This window comes from Juglans regia, chromosome 9, assembly GCF_001411555.2.
Source record: "Juglans regia cultivar Chandler chromosome 9, Walnut 2.0, whole genome shotgun sequence".
Taxonomy (NCBI): Eukaryota; Viridiplantae; Streptophyta; class Magnoliopsida; order Fagales; family Juglandaceae; genus Juglans; species Juglans regia.
The window spans coordinates 15,144,051-15,165,055 of NC_049909.1; the positions used below are offsets into that span (position 1 = coordinate 15,144,051).

At 36.6% G+C, this 21,005-nt stretch overlaps 2 protein-coding genes across 2 annotated transcripts; one reads left to right on the forward strand and one right to left on the reverse strand.

Moving 5' to 3' along the window:
- Positions 1 to 318: 318 nt before the first annotated feature.
- LOC108994395 (ubiquitin carboxyl-terminal hydrolase 3-like) lies at positions 319 to 10,961 on the forward strand. The gene is made up of 9 exons (XM_018969589.2): positions 319 to 484; positions 1,518 to 1,649; positions 1,758 to 1,796; positions 2,482 to 2,587; positions 8,527 to 8,585; positions 8,694 to 8,768; positions 9,926 to 9,974; positions 10,195 to 10,271; positions 10,589 to 10,961. The coding sequence occupies exons 1-9, from the start codon at positions 410 to 412 to the stop codon at positions 10,685 to 10,687; spliced, it is 711 nt and encodes a 236-aa protein (XP_018825134.1). The 5' UTR covers positions 319 to 409; the 3' UTR covers positions 10,688 to 10,961.
- A 1,828-nt stretch (positions 10,962 to 12,789) lies between these two features.
- LOC108994394 (ethylene-responsive transcription factor 2-like) lies at positions 12,790 to 14,142 on the reverse strand. Its single transcript, XM_018969587.2, has one exon. It carries the CDS (start codon positions 13,912 to 13,914, stop codon positions 13,093 to 13,095), a length of 822 nt encoding a protein of 273 aa, XP_018825132.1. The 5' UTR covers positions 13,915 to 14,142; the 3' UTR covers positions 12,790 to 13,092.
- Between the last annotated feature and the right edge of the window lie 6,863 nt (positions 14,143 to 21,005).

A 21,005-nucleotide genomic window follows, 5' to 3' on the forward strand; every position in this document is an offset into this window, starting at 1 on the left:
TTCATTTTTCTTTTAAATTAGTGAAATGTTTGCTCCTTAAAATAGAAAGATAACTGCCTACCGTCGCAAATAGATTTTATAAAATTAAATTTATAAATAATTGATATAGTTTCATGTGATACGTTAGATTTATATTAAAATAAATTTAACATAATATATTAAATCATATTAACTTATAGATTTATTTTTATAAAATTTTTTGATAGCCGAAGCGGTCGAGATTTACGGGCCTTTCAAATTCAACTACATGCGTATCTGGAGGCCCATTAAGACCCAAAACCTATAATATATATATATATATATATATAAATAAAAACTGAAGAAGGGAGCCGTTTCTAAAAAATACGAAACTTTCTCTGAGAGCAGAGAGAATATTTTCTAGAAAGAAAAAAGCAAAGACACCAAAAAAATGGCTGCTTTAGACGATAGTCCTTCTGCTAAGAAGTGGCTTCCTCTTGAAGCTAACCCCGACGTTATGAACCAGGTATTTCTGTTACTATTGTAATCTTCCTTTCTGAGCTCTGTTCGGATGCAATGAAAAAAGTCGGGAGTTTATAAGACTAGCATATTGAACCAGATAAGTTCGTCCTCGTTTGGAGGAGGAGGGGAGGGAGGGAGGGAGGAGCGAAGAAGAAAGACATTTCTGCATTTGCAAGATAATGATTTGCTTTAATTTAATTCAGCTTTTATTTGGTTAATTTAAGAAATGAGTGACGTAATGAACTCATTGCAGGAGATTGAGTTTTTTTTTTCTTAGATGTTCCTGGATGCGAAAGGAACTCTTAGGTTTTTTCTGAAAATTTGGTGTGGAAAAGTGAATATTTCTTCTGGTTTATCGATTTAAGCTTAAGGGAAATTGTAAAGAAATTTGTTGAAATTTCTTGTGTGGGAAATTGAAGAGTTGGAAGAGATAATAATTAAGCTGAAACAGAGGGAAACTAAAAGAAAATAAGTAAAAATAAATAGCGAAAGAAGAAGTTCGGGTCAACTGATGCTGAGACAGTTACAAGATTGGAAGTTAGTTTTGCTATTTCTAATGGAAAATATAGATGCATAGACCATGCCTTTTTCCATTTTTCTTTCAATAAGCATATATTGGATTACAATTTGCAGAAAACTGGGGTTTGAGTTTGGTGCAGACTCTAAATTTTCATTCGTTTTTCCTCCTTCTCTGTAATCCTTGACCATTGAACTTTGGTTTATTTTAGAAAGGTGTTTAATAAAAAATTAATTAGCATTTGAGTTATAAAGAAAAAGAAATCCAACGTAAGACTTCTTTTCAGAATTAATGACAACATGATGCCTCTTCAATATAAATGCCCCCCATGTTTCCAATTGCTCCAACAATTGCCATTGCACAGATAGTTTTCTGATATCTGTAAAGGCGACGGGTCATATTTTGCCATTTTCCTTAGAATGTGTCCTCGTGCACTGCATTTTCTCAACCAACGAAAGTTTTATTTGACTGTATGTGAAAGGCTTGTTAGGTTATAATCTTTTGTTTTCTCATTTTGCAGTTCCTTTGGGGTCTTGGCCTTTTGGAGGATGAGGCAGAGTGCTTTGATGTTTATGGATTGGATCTAGAACTCTTGGAAATGGTTCCAAAACCTGTACTTGCTGTGCTGTTTCTTTATCCCTTAACATCAAAGGTACAATTTCTATATAATTTTTTTCTTTCTAGCTTTCCTAGATGGTAGCTCTTTAAACTTAATTTCCATGAGGCTGTAGCTTATTTGATGAGTTTCAATTCTCCTCAGAGTGAAGAAGAGAGACTTCTGCAGGCAAATGAAAATAAGGTGAGTGCAATGACTTTATGATTGTATGCTATATGTGAAATACTTTCATTGTTGAAAATGATTTTCAGCTCATAAAATTTCTTTCTTTGTTAGGTATAAGTTCCCCCAATTACAGTTGTGGCTTGTAAATAATTGGCATTTTAAGGCTCTTGTTTATTCTTTTATTTTTTATAGCAATAAGGGTAGGAGGGGGCAACCGAAGGTGACTACCCTACCTGTGACCATAGTAGCACCTTACCCGCTAGGAACTGGATAGGAGGGACCTAGACAGCGGGAAGCCGCAGGTGCTCCCTCAAGTCGGGTTTGAGCCATAGCTTAAACTCAACCCCACTAGGGGATTTAATGAATCTTAGGCGGCTAATACCGATAGTCTAAGGTTAATTCATATTTGCATTTGAACCCAGGAACTAGTATATGCCAAACCACTTGGGAGTAACCCAATGATCTTTGAGCCGCCACCCTTGGAAAATATTTATTACCGAACTGAAATCTGTACCTGATACCTTTGTTTTTAATGTACTGTAGAACAAACAGAAATGAATAAAGAGTGTCATTAATCATCTAATGGCATTAGCCATTCAGAAGATTGTATTGCTGTATTCATGCTTGTAATTATTGGCATACTATGCTTTTGTAATTTCATTTTCAGTTGTACCCTGAATTTGGACTCTGAATCTTGCTGCAGGAAACAAGCAGTAAAGTCTATTTTATGAAACAAACTGTGGGTAACGCTTGTGGAACAATTGGACTTCTTCATGCTGTTGGCAACATCACTTCAGAGATTAAGCTTCGTAAGTTTATCTCAGTTTATTTTCAAGTGTGGTGCTTGGTCTCTTGCCTATTCTTATGATCAATAAAATTTTATTTACTGATCAAAAAAATTTATTCAAGTGTGAATCTTGGTCATATATGTGCAGGGTATACGTATATACATATCCTTGTTTTTTAAACGTTTGTCTGAAATTATTCATCACACACATAAGAAAGGGCCATGAATTATGTAAAACGGTGCAAAAATTCAAGAAAAGACCATCGTTCCTTTCTTCCCTTTTCTTTGCTCTCTCTTTCCCAATCATTTTGTTCCCCTTCCTTGCTGCTACTTTTTCTTAGAAATAACTGTAAAGTATTTTGGGGAAAAAAGGTTTCTCCAGAGTGAAACCTAGGCATGTAATGTTATGGTCATACGGTTTGAGCAACTCCCTTGAAACAGTACAAGAGATGAAATAAACAGAGAAAACAAACCGCATCAGGAAAGAGCTAGCCACCTTCATATTATCCAAAATAATCGAAAAAAATTGAAAGAAGAATATGACAAAAAGTGGTGAGTGGATTTCGACTAGGTGACTTGCATTCTAGGCTTCAGAAAGGCTTAGGTCCGGTTTGGATGCCAAGATGAGATACAAATTATCTCATCTGAGTTGTACTGCTCATTTCGTCTGGGTATCTAAATGGCCATCTCAAGTTTGTATCTCATCTCAAAAGTTTTTCAACAATTGCAGTGAACAGTAAAAAACATTGCTAATCTGTACAGCTATACCCGGCAAAGCTAAGAAAGGAAACTAATCTGTACAGCTGATGTAAATAAGGTAAGAAAGATAATAAAGATATAGATAGAATCTTCCAATCATAAAATCTGCCGATCCTATTGACATCCCCCCTCAAATTGATGCTGGCTGATCAAGAAGCATCAATCTGCCAACTAGAAATTGATGTCGTGGTTAGGACAAAGCTTTGGTGAAACCATCAGCAGTCTAAAGAGCCGTAGATATATGAGGAAGAGTAAGTATTTTCTCGTCATATGCCTCACGAATGTAGTGACAATCGACCTCTATGTGCTTGGTGCGTTATGGAAGACCGGATTGGCAGCAATCTGAATAGCACTAGTGTTGTCGGCTTAAAGCGGAGTAGGCTCGTTGTGAGTGAAACCAAGCTCTCCCAACAACCCACGAAGTCAAACAATCTCAGAGCAAGCAAAAGACATGGCACGATACTTAGACTTGGTGGAGGACTCGGTGACCTGAGTATGTTTCTTACTTTTCCATGATATAAGTGCATTGCCAAGATACATGCACCAACCAGTGACTGAACGGCGATTATTCACACAATCCGTCCAATCAACATCACTATAAGCCACCAACTAAATTGGTGATGAAGTAGGAAAGTAAAGACCACGATTAGAAGTACCCCTTATGTACCAGACAATGCGACAAACGGCAACCAAGTGTGGAAGACGGGGAGTCTGCATAAACTCACTAACCTGCTGAACTGCAAAAGAAATGTCAGGCCTAGTGATGGTCAAATAGTTCAGGCTGCCGAACAATTGTCGATAGAGAGAAGGATTGAGTTAAAGCTCACCCTCATTCTTATGAAGCTTCACATTCCCCTCCATGGGAGTTTGCATAGAATTCCCTTCCTAAAGACCTGCCAATGTAATCAACTCCTGAGCATACTTGTGCTGATGTAAGAAAGTACCGGCAGGAGTAGATTTCACTTTCAAGACCTAAGAAATACTTCAAAGGGCCTAAATCCTTCATATGAAAAGAGGCTTTGAGATGTTGTTGAAGCTGTGGAATCAATACAAAATCAGTCCCTGTAATAACGATATCATCCACATAAACCAGAAGCAACACAATACCACTAGCCGTCTTGCGTAGAATCAAGGAAGAATCATACTGGTTCTGGACAAAGGAAAAATCAAGTAAAGTAGACCGGAACTTAACAAATCAAGCTCGAGGAATGTGTTTCAACCCATAGAGAGACCTTTTTAACTGGCACACATATGAAGGAGTAACAAACAAGCCCTGTGGTGGAGTCATATAGATTTCTTCCTTAAGATCACCATGCAAAAAAACGTTCTTGACATCCATCTGTAGCAGAGGCCAACTCTTTGAGGCACCTATGGCTAAGATGGTTCGTACGGTAGTCATTTTAGCCATAAGAGCAAATATCTCCTCATAATCCACCCCATACTCCTACCGGTTACCAAGCGCCACCAACCGTGCTTTATACCTGTCTAGAGAACCATGAGACTTTAGCTTGATGGTGTGTACCCATTTACACCCAATGGGCTTAACAGCAGATAGACAAGAAACAATATCTCAATTATGGTTCTCTTGCAAAGCTTGTAGATCTTCATTCATAACCTTTACCCAACAGGCTTGCGTAGCTGCCTGAGAGTAAGAATTGGGCACACTGATCTGAGCTAAAGTTGCATGAAGTGACGTGTGGGAAAAGCCATACCTTTCCGATGGGTGAGAAGGTCGGGAGGATCGCCGAGGAGCAGAAGCTTCAGGAACAGAGGCCAGATCAGTGTCGGGAAGGGGCGGTGATAGTGGAGGTTGTCATCTCTACTAAACTACACCTGGTTTAAAGCGCTCAACAGGCTGAGATACATCATCAAAGTTAGAAAGCATAGCCAGATCAGAACTAGAAACAACATGATTTTGAAAGAAATATTGATTCTCAAAGAAGATCACATTCCTAGAAATACGAATGCGATCAGCTGCAGCATCAAAGCACATTGAATAGATTGAGCAGCAAGTTTGTGACGTTCATGAGAAGGTAGATGAACAAAGCACACACATCCAAATGTATGCAAGGCTTGATAACTAGCATGTGAACCAAAAAGTCAATAATATGGTGACTCAAAGTCCAAAATATGAGATGGCAGCCGATTAATCAGATATAAAGCAATGGACAAAGCTTCCACCCAAAACTTGGGAGGAACAGAGGACTCTAAAAGCAAAGTCCGAACAACATCTAACAAATGGCGATTCGTGCGTTCAGCCATACCTTTCTGTTGAGGTGTATAAGGGCAAGAATGCTGAGAAATAATGCCTTTCTGCTGCAAAAATGCTTGGAAAGCATGAGACATACTCACCACCATTATCTGACCTCAAAACCTTAAGACATGCAGAAAACTGGTTCTCAAGGTAGGCAACAAAGGTCTGAAAAACCTGAAGCACCTCCCCTTTAGAACGGAGGAAATACACCCAAGTAAAACGGCTATAATCATAAATGAACGTCACAAAATATTTATAATGGGCATGCGAAACAATTGGTGTAATACCCCAAACATCACTATGGATAACATCGAAACATTCGGAAGCGCGACTACCGTGCATAGGGAAAGGAAGAATTTTACTTTTTCCAAGTTTGCTCAGACAAGCGATGAGTAGAAATCTGATTTTTATTGCTCAGAAAACCATGCTTAAACAAATGATGTAAAATCAGAGAATTGGGATGGCCTAATCGCTTGTGCCAAATGTCACTCTGATTGCTTACAGTACTACAAGCCAAAGATAAAGCGCTAGAAATAGAAAACTGCAGAGGAAACAATCACCCCACTTTAGGTCCCTTTGCGATCACCTTCCCCGACACCTGATCCTGCACAAGACAACCACCATGAGAAAAGAAAACTTTACAGTTATTATCCACTAGCTGTCCAACTGAAATCAAATTAGCAGATAACTCAAGAGACAAACACATTCTGGAAGGAAGGTCCAATATCACCAACTGCATTAATAGGTAGGTGACCCATTTTGCAATCTGGATGCATTGAGGACCATTATAACTCCGAACATTAAGCAATGATTCAGATTGACCAGTCATGTGATTAGAAGCTCCTGAATCAACAAACCAAGGAGATGAGACTGTCTAACCATTTCCTTGAAGTCCAAATGCAGAAAAGGCTGAGATGATCATCTGTTGAACCATCTCAGGAGTGAGGACAGCCTGAATAGTACTTGTTGCAGTGACTGTCGGAGCTACAATAGGTGAAGATTGGACAGCAGCTTGAAAGGCTTGTGCGTGCCGATTTTGAGGACGGATTGAACACTCTTTAATGATGTGCCCCGGTTTCTTGCAATAATTACAATATGGCTTTGTGCAGTTTGTAGCAATATGGCCAAATTCTTTGCAACTGTAGCACTGAATTTGACCTTTTCCTCTTCCTCTTCCCTGGGCTGCATAGTCGACATTCACCATCTCTGTATGCAGCTTCTCTTGTCCCATTCCTGCCTGAGTAGCCAATCTCTGTTCTTCCCGCAGCAACTCTCCAAGACAAACATCCAATGTAGGAACTGGATTTCGGTTTAATAACCCAGCCCGTGTAGCGTCATATTCTGGCCTCAATTTCATCAGAAATTGATCACGTCTACTCTCCTCATGAATTGTCTGAAGTGCAGACAGCGCCTCCTTGGGTACCTTAGCATGTATAACACTCGAATATTTGCTCCACAAGTTCAAGAAACCGGAATAATACTGCTCAATAGAAAGGTTACCTTGACTGAAATTTGCTATCTCCAATTCCAACTGAAAACGGCATGCATTGTTGTCTTGATTATATATCCGCCCTAGATACTCCCACATCTCTTTAGCTGTAGAAAAATACCTCAAGTTGTTCACCATATGTGGTTCAATGGAGCCCAGCAGCCAAGAGACAATGCGTGCATCCTTTGCCTCCCATGTGCCAAGTTCCTTGGGGTCTTTAGAAGCTGAAGACGTCCCATCAATATGTCCCCACAACTCTTTTCCTTTCACAAACATCTTAAACTGAAACTCCCAACTAAGATAGTTCTTGCCATTGAAACGAATAATAGAGTTTTCTCTAGACATTGTGAAGACAGAAATAGTCCAAAAAAAAAACACTGTAAGAGAGCTTAAAAGCTGATAACAAACCTCCAAATAGTCTTAAGAATATTGAGAATCAAAGATCTCCAAGAGCCCAACAGCGAAGAATCCCAAATAAAATTCCAAGATAGCACCACAGATGTGCTGCTGCAACCACCAGAAAAACAAGAACAGAAAACAAATCTGGGCTAGAGTCCAAGAGCCCCTAGGGCCAAATCTGAGAAACCAGAAAAAAAGGAGGAAGCGTGTATACTCTAGGTTCAGAACACAAAGATCTGATACCATATCAGATTGACCGAATGCCTCTCACCATTGTGAGAATTTCATTAAATAGAAAAGTCTGGTAGCTATACATGGAAACTCTATATATGGAAAACTAGCTATACATGGAAACTCTAGCTATACACAACTATCCAATTACAACTATACACGGCAAGGCTAAGAAAGGAAACTAATCTGTACAGCTATGTAAATAAGGTAAGAAAGATAATATAGATATAGATAAAATCTTCCAATCATAAAATCTGCCGATCCTATTGACATAGTGAACAGTAAAAAGTCCTCCTTTACTTTCCCATCCCATTTTGAATTTTTCGGCCAACAACAAAAATTGGTGGGACCCACTACAAATATATATTTTACAATATTTAAATATGTTTATTAATATTTTTAATTAATAATAAATATTACTTTTTTTTAATATATTCATATTAAATCATTTTCAATTATTGGTAGGGCCCACCCCTTTATCAAATCCCAAAAACTTAAAACTATCTCATCTCATCTCATTATTCAAACACGTACTTTTTTCAAACTATTTCATCTCATCTTAACTCAAATATCTCATTACTATTCAAAACATATCATCTCATCTGCATATCCAAATGGGACCTTAGACTCCTACTCTAGAGTTGTGAAACTTGGCAGTCCTGTGTCCTTATGCTCACTTCTTTCATGAATATATGTGCTCATGTAAAACAAAGAAATGCATTCTAAATGCATTTCTGTCATTTGATGCTTTCTTTTTATTTTTACTTTTAAAAGTTCTTATTATTTTCTCCATTTTTCCTGTTTGCTTCTTTTTTCTCTTTATTCTCAGTCGAGGGATCGTTCTTGGATAGGTTTTTTAAAACCACTGCAACGATGGACCCATTGGAGGTTTTATTTCGACTCTCTCCCTCACTCCTAATTGGATAATCCAATGAGAAATCTTACTGATTTCATTTTCACTTCTTATTTTCATATGTTTTCCACATACGTGTGTAGCGTGCATCCTTTCTTGAGAATGACAGAGAAATGGAAGTTGCACATTCAGTAGCTGCTACTGCTGGTGAAACAGAGGTAGGTTCAATTGTAATTCAAGTTAATCATAATGCTATATTCTAGATCTCTTAAGACACTACAATTGTGCTTATTTTTATTTTTAACTATAGATTTGGCCTATTCATGCCGTTTTGCCTTTATTGATTCCTAAGGACTGATCATAAGGGCTTCAAATATTTCACGTTAAGATATAAAGGAGTCGGGTGTCAAGATGATATTTTCATTCTTTAGAGAGCAAGGAATTCTAGCTTTTGGGTACTAGAGTAATAATGAGTTGAAATTGATCTGGAAAGGTCGTATTTATTTTGTATAAAATCAGGCTTCTCAAAAGATATTTGGTTCGTATAGAAATAAGTGTCATTGGACCTTGTTTTCACTTGGAGAATGGTATGGTTAACAAGCAAGGCTTGTAAGGTTACTTTGAGGTAGAAACCAATGACAAATCTTAGGCTAGTGCTTCTTATTTATGTAATTATGTACTCTATCTCTCTATGTATTTAAGTTAATGTCTGCAAGCTGCTGGAAGAGTTTGGTCTGACTGAAGGGGTGATTCACAGGCATAAGAAATGTTTATACAGTCTCTCTCTCATGCAGCATGGGGAGAGGTGGTCTTTTGAATTTGGGTTTTTTTTGCAACTATACTGTGGAGATAATATGATCGGGGCCCCATTGAACAGGTTAGGAAGAAATGGCCCAGAATCTTGGGTGCTCTGGGAGTTGAGAACTAGACCATGTCAGGGCTGGAATTGGAGTGTGTTTAGCACAACAACACAAGGAAAGCTCAAGCCACATCTAGCCCTATACTACTCCAAAAGGACTAGTCAATATTACAATTGGAGCCCCTTGGAATCAGTATAAAGGGCAAGAACTTCTCCCTCCCAAGCAATGTAGGGATCCCATTCACCAACTTCATATCTTCAATCCTGGGTGTTGCTTTTAGTTTCTCTATCTGCGTAAAGGACATTCCAGATAGGAGGAAACTGTTTAAATACTGATCAAAAGGCGGAAACTGGTTAAGTGAGGCTTCTGAAGTTCAAGCCTGAAGTCTAGGTAGACTCATTTAAGTTAGAAGATTGATAACAAAGAACTAACGCGATTTTCTTTTTCATTCACAATAAATGAATTTTTTGTTCAGATAGTTTGTACTACTCTCTCATACTAAACTTTCTTAACAGGCTTCAGATAATGTGGACACTCATTTCATCTGCTTTACATGTGTCAATGGTATTTTCATAGATCTCTCTCTCTCCCTCTCCCTCTTTGTTTTTCACAATCAAGTGAAACAGAGAAAAAATATATGCCTTCAATTGATTGGAGATGAACTATAGGAGATAAAAATATGCTTTCTACTTTTAGTTGATCAGAGATGCTTTTGAAATTCTGTGTTTTTTCTGTTTTTTTTTTTTTTTTCTTTTCTTTTATTTTATACAAATGAATGATGTAGGAGAACTTTATGAGCTTGATGGCAGAAAGTCCGGACCAATATCTCATGGCCCATCCTCACCAAGCACTTTATTGCAGGTAAATATTGCGGTTGTAAACCACTATTTATTTCTAAGTTTACCATAAAAAGTGAGATTCTGATGTGGAATAAGATACTAATCTAGTTATAATTGTTATTCTCTTGGGAGTGTTAATCAGTATGTTCTATAATTTGTTCATCCCAAATATTTATTGGAAATTCTACTTATATATTCTTCATAACTATATCCTATGGACATGCCAACATACTTATAAAATTAAAATTAAGAAACAAAAAAGAAGAAGAAAGGATATGCAATCACATTTACATTTTTAAAGTTGCGTTTTCTGAGAATATATGTTTGGATTCATTACAGGATGCAGCTAAAGTTATACAGGACATGATCCATAAGAATCCTGACTCGCTCAATTTCAATGTCATTGCCGTTTCAAAGAAAGCCGGAGGTGCATCTTAAGGTAAGGTTAGCTGTTTTAAACTCAATGAAGCCAATATTTCATTCTCATTACACAGCCAATAGGGCAGGCATCTTAAAACTCTCCCTGCGCTTTCCAGTTTGTGTGCATGTGAACGAGCATCTTATTAGCATAAAGCTCATGGTTCTGTTGCCATGGAGCCAATTAAATTGATCCTCTATTTTAGTTTCTTGTAGTAAAACTCTGCAACTACAAAGCATAAACAAACGCATGACAGCCAAAGCCTATCTGATTTATCATATTTTTCATCCTTTATTATTTATTGAATTATTTATTTGATTTTTTATCCTGTAGAAAATGCGACCGGAACCTAATAATATAATGAGTGATGCCCGAATGCTGCCCAACTTTGACCAGTGTGTCCACTAGTACAAATTTTATATTTTATTTTTTTGTTCTTTTCCTTTTCATATTTTTTAAACATCTTTAAATATTTTTAAAAAATATAAAAAATATACTAGTATATTAAAAGTCACTTCTTAATCATTAAGTAAAAAATAAAAATAAAAATTAAATACAGAAATGATCAAAATGAGATAAGGATAAAGTTAGGCCGCATATTAATATTTTCCTAATATATAATAAGTCCAGTTCTCGTAAAAATTGGAGCCGTTGTATGACTAGTATGAGGGCGTATGATGCAATCTTTATTTGAAATCTATTTTTTTTTTTTAAATGTATTTCTCGTTGATATCTGTCGAAAATGTCAAACTGAGCCTGGGATCAGTCGAGTCAAAATTTGAAAGTCAAAGGTATGGATAAGTTTGCTTTTTAGACCGTACAAGGGCATTGACTCCTCGGGTTTCCCACTTCCCACGTGCATTGTGGTCAATAGTATTACTATTCATAAGTTTTACACATCAAAACGTTATAATTTTTTTTATTTTTTTTAAATTTATTTTGGTTTTATTGTTTTTAAAATAATTTAATTCTTCTATTCATCATCTATATAACACATATTTGATAAGAGAAAAAAAAAAAAAAAAGATGGTATATGATGTCTGAGGTTTATAAATAAAAATTTTCTTGTATTCAAAGTTTGAACGCGACCCAGATGTTTTTATTCGAAGATGTTTTCACGACCAACAAGAAATGTATGTATTGAACTTTGTTGTTCACATGAAAGCAAGAAAGATTGATCCAAAAATGATTAGTTTATAAAAAGATTTTATAAAAATTAGTTTGCATGTGAATATGTTTAATATGATATATTAAATCTATTTTTATAATAAAAAATGTTTTATAATATGACCTTATACGGGAAAATTAGTTAGTTGTGATAGGCTGAAGTGTGTATCTAAATTTCAAAGGTGGCGGTTGATTTTAATGATTAAAACAATGTCTATTCCATTCTTTTGGATTCCTTCCTTCGCTTCTAATGATGGCCACAAATTCAATGTAGTAATCAATTATAAAAGCAGAAAGATTTCACCTACTCATCTTTTATTCATCAATTAAAAGTCATGTTCTCCTCTTATTTTGGCTTTACTTTTTGTCTCCTAGAATTAGGTTATTACAATAAAAACAGATTTCATTTATATCTTCCCTCGTTTTTGGATCTAAACCTCTTCCTATTATATAAATTTCATTCTATCTGTAAAAATCAGTTATATTATTATTTAGTCTAGATTTATCATCTTGGTTGACATTGATTATGTCACGCGTTTTAATTGAATTATTTTGCGAAGTGCTTAAATAATAAAATTATTTAAAATTTGTTAAATATGTTATGACACGTTGCATGAATGGTCTAAATCAACCTATGCCATACTAGATTTGAAATTAATGGGACTTGAATATTGGTGTGTGCATATGGATAAAAATCTCTTACACAAACTCTAAATTTATTTTGGGAGGGTGAGAGAGAGAGAGATCCATCCTACTTCATACCAAGAGAACTCTAGAAAAAAAAAAAAAAAAATTCCAATCTTGCATATTGGCAACATTCACAATCCCCAAATAATTAATTAAACAACTTTTCTCACTTATCAAACACTTTTTTCCTCTTCTTTCTGTCAAAATGCTAAAATGTGGTATGCAAAAGGTTAGCATTTTAGAGGAAGTGAAAGAACCAACACAAGCATTGCAAAGAAAAAACAAATCTTCCATTTCTTGGGAAAGTTCACCGAAAAGACAATCAATCCTGTATTTACAAAAAAAACCAAACAGCCCTTTTTTTTTACCATTTTCCTCTTGTACATTAGATTGTGTTTTTCTTTCCTCTTTTTTTCTTTTCCTTAGTTACAAAATTTTCTATTCCCCCCACCAAACAGATCCCAAGATTACGATTAGGCATCCTATTGAGATTATATGACATCACTCGCATATAATAATTACAAATATCCCTCAATAATTCACAAAGTGCTTCCTCCACTGTCTGTCAGCATTAACTGACCAGTATTTGATCGCCATGTGTACACGGCACCACTTGATGGCCACCCACTACGGACCTCTTCAATCCGGCTGTTTGTTGCTGTGTCGGAACTGCCGCCTTAGAGCCGTGGGCCTTCTTCCGACGCTTTGGCGACCCGCTCTCTACCGTAGACGACGACGAGGGGGAAGAGGGCTCCAGGGACGATCGCTTCGACGTCACTCTCACCGGGTCGGGTTCGCCTGAGTTCACTCTAAGCGGGAAGTTGAGCAAGGCTCTGGACCCTCGCATCCGGTACGCGGCCCGATCGTAAGCCAGCGCGGCGTCCTCCGCCGTCTCGAACGTCCCAAGCCATACCCTTGCGCCGTTCTTCGCAGGATCCCTAATCTCGGCCGCGAACTTCCCCCAAGGTCTTTGCCTTACACCCCTATAGTGCTTCCCCTTCGCCGGAACCACCGCAGGGGTAGGCACAGTAGCCACACATTCCGGTAATCTATTCACCACAGCGGGCAAACTCTCGGGCTCGGATTTAACTTGGACGGCAGCTGGAAAACCGAAATCGCTCGAATCCGTGGATCCGGGAGCGAGCACGGACTCGAGCGAAGGTACCCACCCGTCACTGACAGCATCATGGAGCAAGCAATAGAGCAGCATATCGTCGGAATCATTCTCCTTCAACGGCAAATCGCCCCAGGTATCGGTAAGGCAAGGATACAAGCAACCGAAACTGGAACTCCGACCGAACATGGGGGTAGCGGCAGATTCACCAAGCAAATGGCGGGTAATGGAGCCAAGAATGGCAAAATCGGAATCAACAGGTGTATTGTGTGCGTTCATATCGTGTGGAATTTTGAAACTGGATGTGGGTGTTTAAAAATCGATTGTTAAATCTCTGAGAAAGTATGGGGGGAGAGGGTATATGTAGGGAGAAGAGGTTCATGAACCTGCTGGATTTGGGACGTGTACACAATGTGCTGTTCGGAACTTCTAAGAAGGTTCAGAGTAAAGCAAGTGGGAATGGGAATGGGGATGGGACCGATGGGATGTGTTTAACACGTGATTTAATTTTTCTTCGTGGCGTTTTTCTCTTATTTTCTAGGAAACATGACGTTTATCTTATTTATTAAGGAGTCAAGGAATGAACTTTGAAAGTGACTCTGATTTTACTTTTGCAATTATTAAACAATGAAATTAAAAGGAAAAATATAAATTTGTCCTATAAACATACATTGGTTTTTTCATCTCATTGATTAAGATTCAAATGATATCCAGATTAAAATCATTCCAACAATTTTTTTTTTTTAATAATGCTTTTATGCCATCTAATGTGGTGTTCTTGACTTATTAAAAATATATATATTCAAAATAAAACAGTGTTCAAAAACATAAAAAGAAAAATACTAAAATCCTATATTCCTTCTACTTTTTTATATTTATATATATATATATATATTTTTTAATAAGCCATATAGCATTACATTGTGATGCAATTAAGATGTCATAATAGTATTACTCTTATAAATTATAGAGTATTGTTAGTTTGTTACATTAATAAATGAATTATATAAAAATAATTTTATAATCTATCGAATAACATCAAATTATATTAATTTATGATATTATTTTTATATTATTTTTTGTGATTAGGATATTTTCTTAAATTATATGAAGTGGCAATATTGAAAAAAAAAATGAAAAAAGAAAGGATAATGGTGGCGAGGAATTGGCAGCCGGCAGTCGAGGCCAGGAATGAAAGGGAAAGAACGTATATTTGCAGAACACGGATACATTGGCCCTGGCCACATAAATTGCAAATAATATATATATATATATATAAAATTATAATTAATATAATGTTAGTGTCTGAAAAAAACAAAAGTGAAGAGGGCAAATGAGAAACGTGGGGATGCTCTGGAAGAGGATGTGTCATGGCGATGGGCTCCACTTTGCGCACTCATACAGGAAGGATGAGTCAGGGCCATTTGTCATCTTTTGTATCGACATTGTTAGCCTGTCTTATCTCTTTATGTCATCAAATTCAACTCTGAGCTAATCTTATACATCATATATCATTGTATTAAGTTTTGCACATTTTTCTCAATTAAAAAAATAAAAAAAACGAGTCTTTTAAGGCCTATACTTAAGATATTTAGATCTTTATATATCATTATTCTGTTATGGCTGTGTCCTGTCTTTGTCCCTGCTTTGCTCATCTTCTTTGTTTGTTAACGTCCTTGTTTGCTCATTTAGGCTATAATATTTTTCATATTTAGTAATATATAAATGATAGTTACAATTATAAGTATATAAGTATCGTATAATTATTTTTAAAAAAATAAATAAATATAAAATTTACATGAAAAGAAAATTAATTTTTTAATAATAAATTTTATTTTATTTTTTTAAAACGACTATACGATGCTTGCATATTTTATAATTATATGTAATATTATTCTTAATAATACTATATAAAAATAATGTGAAGGGGATAAAAATAGTAGGTTTAAATATTTCAGGCCCAATCTATCAAATGGTTATCATCAGAATGCAAGTGGGAAAATGAAAGAATGGGACAAGACAAAAAGAAAAAGTAGATTGTCTAAAAGAAAAAAAGTTAGACATGTAAAAGATTTTCAAATATAATTTTTAATTATCATCCTTTTATTACTTCTTATATAATTAGATAAGTAATAATTTTTTAATTATCTTCCGATAATTAATACTACTATATAAAAAAAAAAAAAAAAAAAAAGATAATAATTTAATAGAAGATTTGGAACGTCACAAGACACTAATCATATCACTATGCATACAAATACAAAAAAGATGAAATCATTTAACGTTACATCGAGAAATAACAAATAAATGATAGTTGATAAGGCGATTAATAATCATATTATTCATTTATTTTATTCTCCGTTGTATACCAATGGGCCGGTTGAGTCTTTATCTCTTAATATTGTATTCATGATATATATATATATAAACTAAAATATAAATAAACACAAATGTCACAAACCTACTATAATTTAATGCAATTGTCACGTGTTCAATGAACCGGAAGAAATCCTTTCAGCCTGATAAGAACAGCAACTTTGGATAATTCCCATGACAACTGGTTCGCAGTGTTATTTTCTTTCACCGGCACCATCCGATGGTCCGATGACATGGCACATCAAATGAGTAACATTATGACACGTAAGTAAATCGGAAAACCTTTGAACTTGACCGACGACCATCTTTGGTCGTGTGTGTTCGCCTTTGACCGTGGACTATTCTCCTCCTTTGTGTATATTTCAAGGAAAAATGATATTGCTGCTACGTTAATACGTACGTGTGAGTCACCACCAGCACGTGCGCAAGCACCGCAATGTTTGAGTCAAGACTCAAGAGTCACTCCCTCCCTGTCGTCTTTACCAAGCGACAAAACAAATTAAAAAAAAAAACAGAAACCCATTTCCCACGTGTTGGGACCGACCCCCTTGCCTACTTTTTTTTGTCGTTTTCGTAATATATATATATATATATATATATATATATATATATGTAGACTATTTTATTGGATGTTTGGTGTTGAATGCAAATCAACCTTGCGGCTTCAAACATTTGGTTTCAAACTTGTTAATGATGACAACTGAAGTATATAATTATATATTATATAAAAAAAATGCTTTTTTAACTATGTTTGGTACCATTAAAAAAAAAATACTAATTGCATATACTGATCGAGAATATTATCATTATATATATATATATAAAATAAAAAATGAATTAATGTTGATGGAGAATTATCATCTGGAAATTGGGCCTGTGGTTGAGGTATGTTGGGCCCCAAAACCCGGCCCATTAATGGATGTTGGAGGAATGAATGAAGCAAAGAAAAAGACATGAAAAGCGCCTCCACCAGGTCATGTTTCTGGTGGGAAAAACCTCGTTGGCATAAAAAGTGGTTAATGTTGTACGTTGACGTTTCATCTCCAATAATCTATCATTTTTTTTTTTGAAAACAATACCTCTGTATTTCATTTATATCAGTCAAGTAATACAACTTTTGTAACTATCTAGACTTCTTACAGCAAAATCTGGTACTTCCTCTATCCAGATTGTTTTTTCTAACAAATCTATAACTGACTTTGCTAAGGTATGAGCCACTATGTTTCTTTTTCTATAAGCAAATTGAATTTTCCATTCTAATCTATTTTGAAATAAGAATTTAATATCATCGATTAAGGAACCAAAAACAGAATTTTCCTCCTCAACACTCTGTACTACCTCTATTATAGTTCTTGCATCTCCTTCAAAAACAGCCTTGTGTATATTAAGTTCACCGCATAGCTCTACAGCCATTCTCAAAGCAAAACACTCTGCTATCACTGGGCTGTCAACGTTGGTCTTCTGATCACACATAGCAACTAAAGCTTCTCCTTTATGATCTCTCACTATGATCCCAGCCCCCATTCTTCTCTCTTTCAATTTTAATGCTGCATCCCAGTTCACTTTCACCCATCCATTCTCTGGTCTCTCCCATCTCATAGCAATTCTTGCATTGTTGTTATTCCTTTTCACCCCTTGTTTTGTGAGACTCTGAGTTGCCTTGAACTCAAATAAGCTTTCTAAGCTACCTTTTACCAGATACTTAGGACAACTTAGCTTCTTCTCGAAAACAAACTCATTTCTGCGCAACCAAACCCTCCTGAATAGAACAGCCATCTCTTCTAACTTCTCCATGTTCAACCTTCCCATTAACTTCCCCCATAACAACAGAAAATCTTCTTCTGATCTTCTCCATTTTTGCACACAACCTCCAACCTCAGCCCATATGTCATTGGCTGCTGGACAATCCCACAAAGCATGCATAATAGTCTCTGTATCTGCATTACAGACTGGGCATCTTTTGTCTTCAACTACCTTTCTTTTAAACAAATTCTCTTTTGAAGGCAGTAAGTTATTTCCAGCTTTCCACAAAAATATCTTTGTTGTACTTGGAACTTCCAGGCTCCAAATGTTTCTCCACCTCTCATCCATAACAGCCCCTGCTGAGCAGTCTCCCTTTTCTTTCTTAAGCCTTTCTAGTTGCAAAAAATAGGCACTGCTAACCGAGAATGTTCCTTTCTTGGAAGGGCCCCATATTAATTTATCTTGGGCCTGGCCTCTACTCAAAGGTATACTTAAAATCAAATCCACCTCTTCTTCTGAAAAAATTTCTCGGATCCTTCCCTCATTCCACTCCCCCTTTTGTTTATCAATAAGTTGTTCCACTTTAGCATCTTCCTGCAATAAAGAAACAGGAGATTGTATAGAAAAAGAGATAGGGGTGGGTAGCCATTTTGAACCCCAGATACTTATCTTACTGCCATCTCCCACTCTCCATCTCATCCCATCAATAACTAGGTCCCTTGCTGAGCAAATGCTTCTCCACATAAGAGAGGGCAAAGAGCTAAGCTTTGCATCCAAGAAACTGGAGTACCTATAATACTTTTCTTTAAAGATCGTGGCAGACAAAGACTCAGGGCATTTGAGCAGTCTCCATCCTTGTTTAGCTAGAAGAGTCATGTTGAAACTCTCCAAATCCCTGAAGCCTAAGCCCCCCTTCCCTTTCTGCATACCCATATTCTCCCATTTCTTCCATACAATCCCCTTTCCTTCCTGCTGTTTCCCCCACCAGAACTTCGAGAACAGCACATTAATCTCTTGACACAGCCTCTTAGGAAGCTTAAAAACAGACATGGTGTAAGTGGGTATAGCTTGAAGCACTGCCTTGATCAAAATCTCTTTACCCGCTTGTGATAAGAAGGTGTTTTTCCAGCTTGTTATTTTCTGCCAAATTCTTTCCTTCAAGCTTCTAAAAGTATTGAACTTAGATCTTCCAACAAAAGCAGGAAGACCCAAGTACTTCTCATAGCTGCCACAGGCTATTGAATTGCTGGCTTCCAAAATCTTACTCTTGTCTTCTGTCCTTGTGTTATTGCTAAAGTAGATTGAGGTTTTATCCTTATTTAAAAACTGCCCTGATGCCTTCTCATAAATGTTCAACACCTCCTGAATCCTATTCCATTCTTCTATCTTAGCCCTACCAAACAGGATACAATCATCTGCAAAGAGCAAATGATTGATACTAGTTCCTCCCTTGGCCACTTGTACTCCTCTTGTAAGTTTCTGAAGTTCATAGAAGTTCAGCAAGGAGCTTAAACCTTCAGCACAAAGAATGAATAAGTAAGGAGACAAAGGGTCACCTTGTCTCAAACCCCTTTTAGGCCAGAATTTCTTTCCTGGGATCCCATTAACCAAAACTGAGTAAGAAACAGACTTAACACAGCTCATGATTAACTTAACCCATTTCTCATTGAAGCCCAACTTTTCCATCACCACTTCCAAAAAACTCCATTCTACACGATCATAGGCCTTAGACATGTCTAATTTAATGGCCATGCTTCCCACCCTTCCTTTTTTCCTAGTCTTCATGGAGTGAAGCAACTCAAAAGCCACCATGATGTTGTCATTAATCAACCTTCCAGGCAAGAAAGCACTTTGTGTTGGGGAAATGATGCTGGCCAGAATCTTCTTAAATCTATTAGAGATGGTTTTGGACACTATTTTGTACATAACGTTGCAAAGGCTAATAGGTCTATACTCAGTGACTTTTTTTGGTTCTTTACACTTGGGGATCAAGGCTAAGTAAGTATAATTCAATGAAGGTTCCAAAGGATTTCCATTTAAAACTGAAAGTGCAGCATTACAAACTTCATCTGCTACAATCTCCCAGTGATTCTGGAAAAAACATGGACCAAACCCATCTGGTCCTGGGGCTTTAAGAGGAGCCATTTGTTTCAAAGCCTCCTCCACCTCCACCCTTAAGAAATCTCTGCTCAAGACCTCATTCATCTCAGGAGAAACCTTTCTTTCCATGCCAACCAAACACTGCTAGAAATCCTCATTTGCAGGATTTGAAGATTGAAAAAGTTTCTCAAAGTAAGCTGTAAAAGTGTCTTCAACCTCCTTTTGTCCCTCAGCCCTTCTACCATTCTCATCAACCACTTCTCTAATAAAGTTCTTCCTTCTTCTTTGATTAGCACAAGCATGGAAATACTTTGAGTTTCTATCTCCATGCTTATACCAATTACACTTTGCTCTTTGTTTCCATTTAATATTTTCCATTTCTAGTAACAGGTTTAAATCTGCTTTTAAACTCTTAATTACCTCAATATTGCTGCTGCTCTCTTCTGCTTGTAGTCTTTGTAGTAGCTTGTACTTTTCTTCTATCTCTGTCACCCCCCCTTCTCTTCTTCTTGCTCCACCTTTGTAAAGCAGCCCCACTTTTCTGCAATAGCACAGAAATTTTACTGATCTGGTTTCCTTTCCAGGCCTCCTTTATGACCTTTTCACATTCCTTTTCTAAAACCCAGCTTGCCTCATATTTAAAGGCCCTCTGTCTATTCCAGTTTCTGCCCTTCTTCTTTAGAACATGCAATAGTAAAGGTTTATGGTCTGAAGTGCTTGTTACCATAACTTCCACCCACGTTTCTCTATATATATTCATCCACCCAGGGGTTGCCACAGCCCTATCTAATCTTTCCTTAGTGAAGGTGTCATCTCCGTGAGAATTACTCCATGTAAATTTATCACCTTTCCAACCAAGATCATAAAGATTGCCTTCATTCATAACCTCTCTGAATAATTTCATTTGGCCTTCTGGTCTTGCTCTTCCCCCCCATTTTTCATCATTAGTAAGGATTTCATTAAAATCTCCCACTATGCACCATCCAATATTAGCTGCAGGTTTAAGAGAATTCAACAAGGACCAAGATTCCTTTCTCTTATTGGTATCTGGTTGCCCATAGAAACAGGTAAGTAACCATTTTTTCTCCCCTTCCTCTTCGATCCAAACATTAATATGGCTTTGTGAGTAATTCACAATCTCTGCCCTCACA

Excerpts from the sequence above, each read along its gene's own strand:
- LOC108994395 (XM_018969589.2), top strand. The coding sequence starts at position 410 with ATGGCTGCTTTAGACGATAGTCCTTCTGCTAAGAAGTGGCTTCCTCTT. Across the intron at positions 2,588-8,526 it reads CACTTCAGAGATTAAGCTTC|TCGAGGGATCGTTCTTGGAT; the intron begins GTAAGTTTATCT and ends CTTTATTCTCAG. Across the intron at positions 9,975-10,194 it reads CTGCTTTACATGTGTCAATG|GAGAACTTTATGAGCTTGAT; the intron begins GTATTTTCATAG and ends TGAATGATGTAG.
- LOC108994394 (XM_018969587.2), bottom strand. The coding sequence starts at position 13,914 with ATGAACGCACACAATACACCTGTTGATTCCGATTTTGCCATTCTTGGC.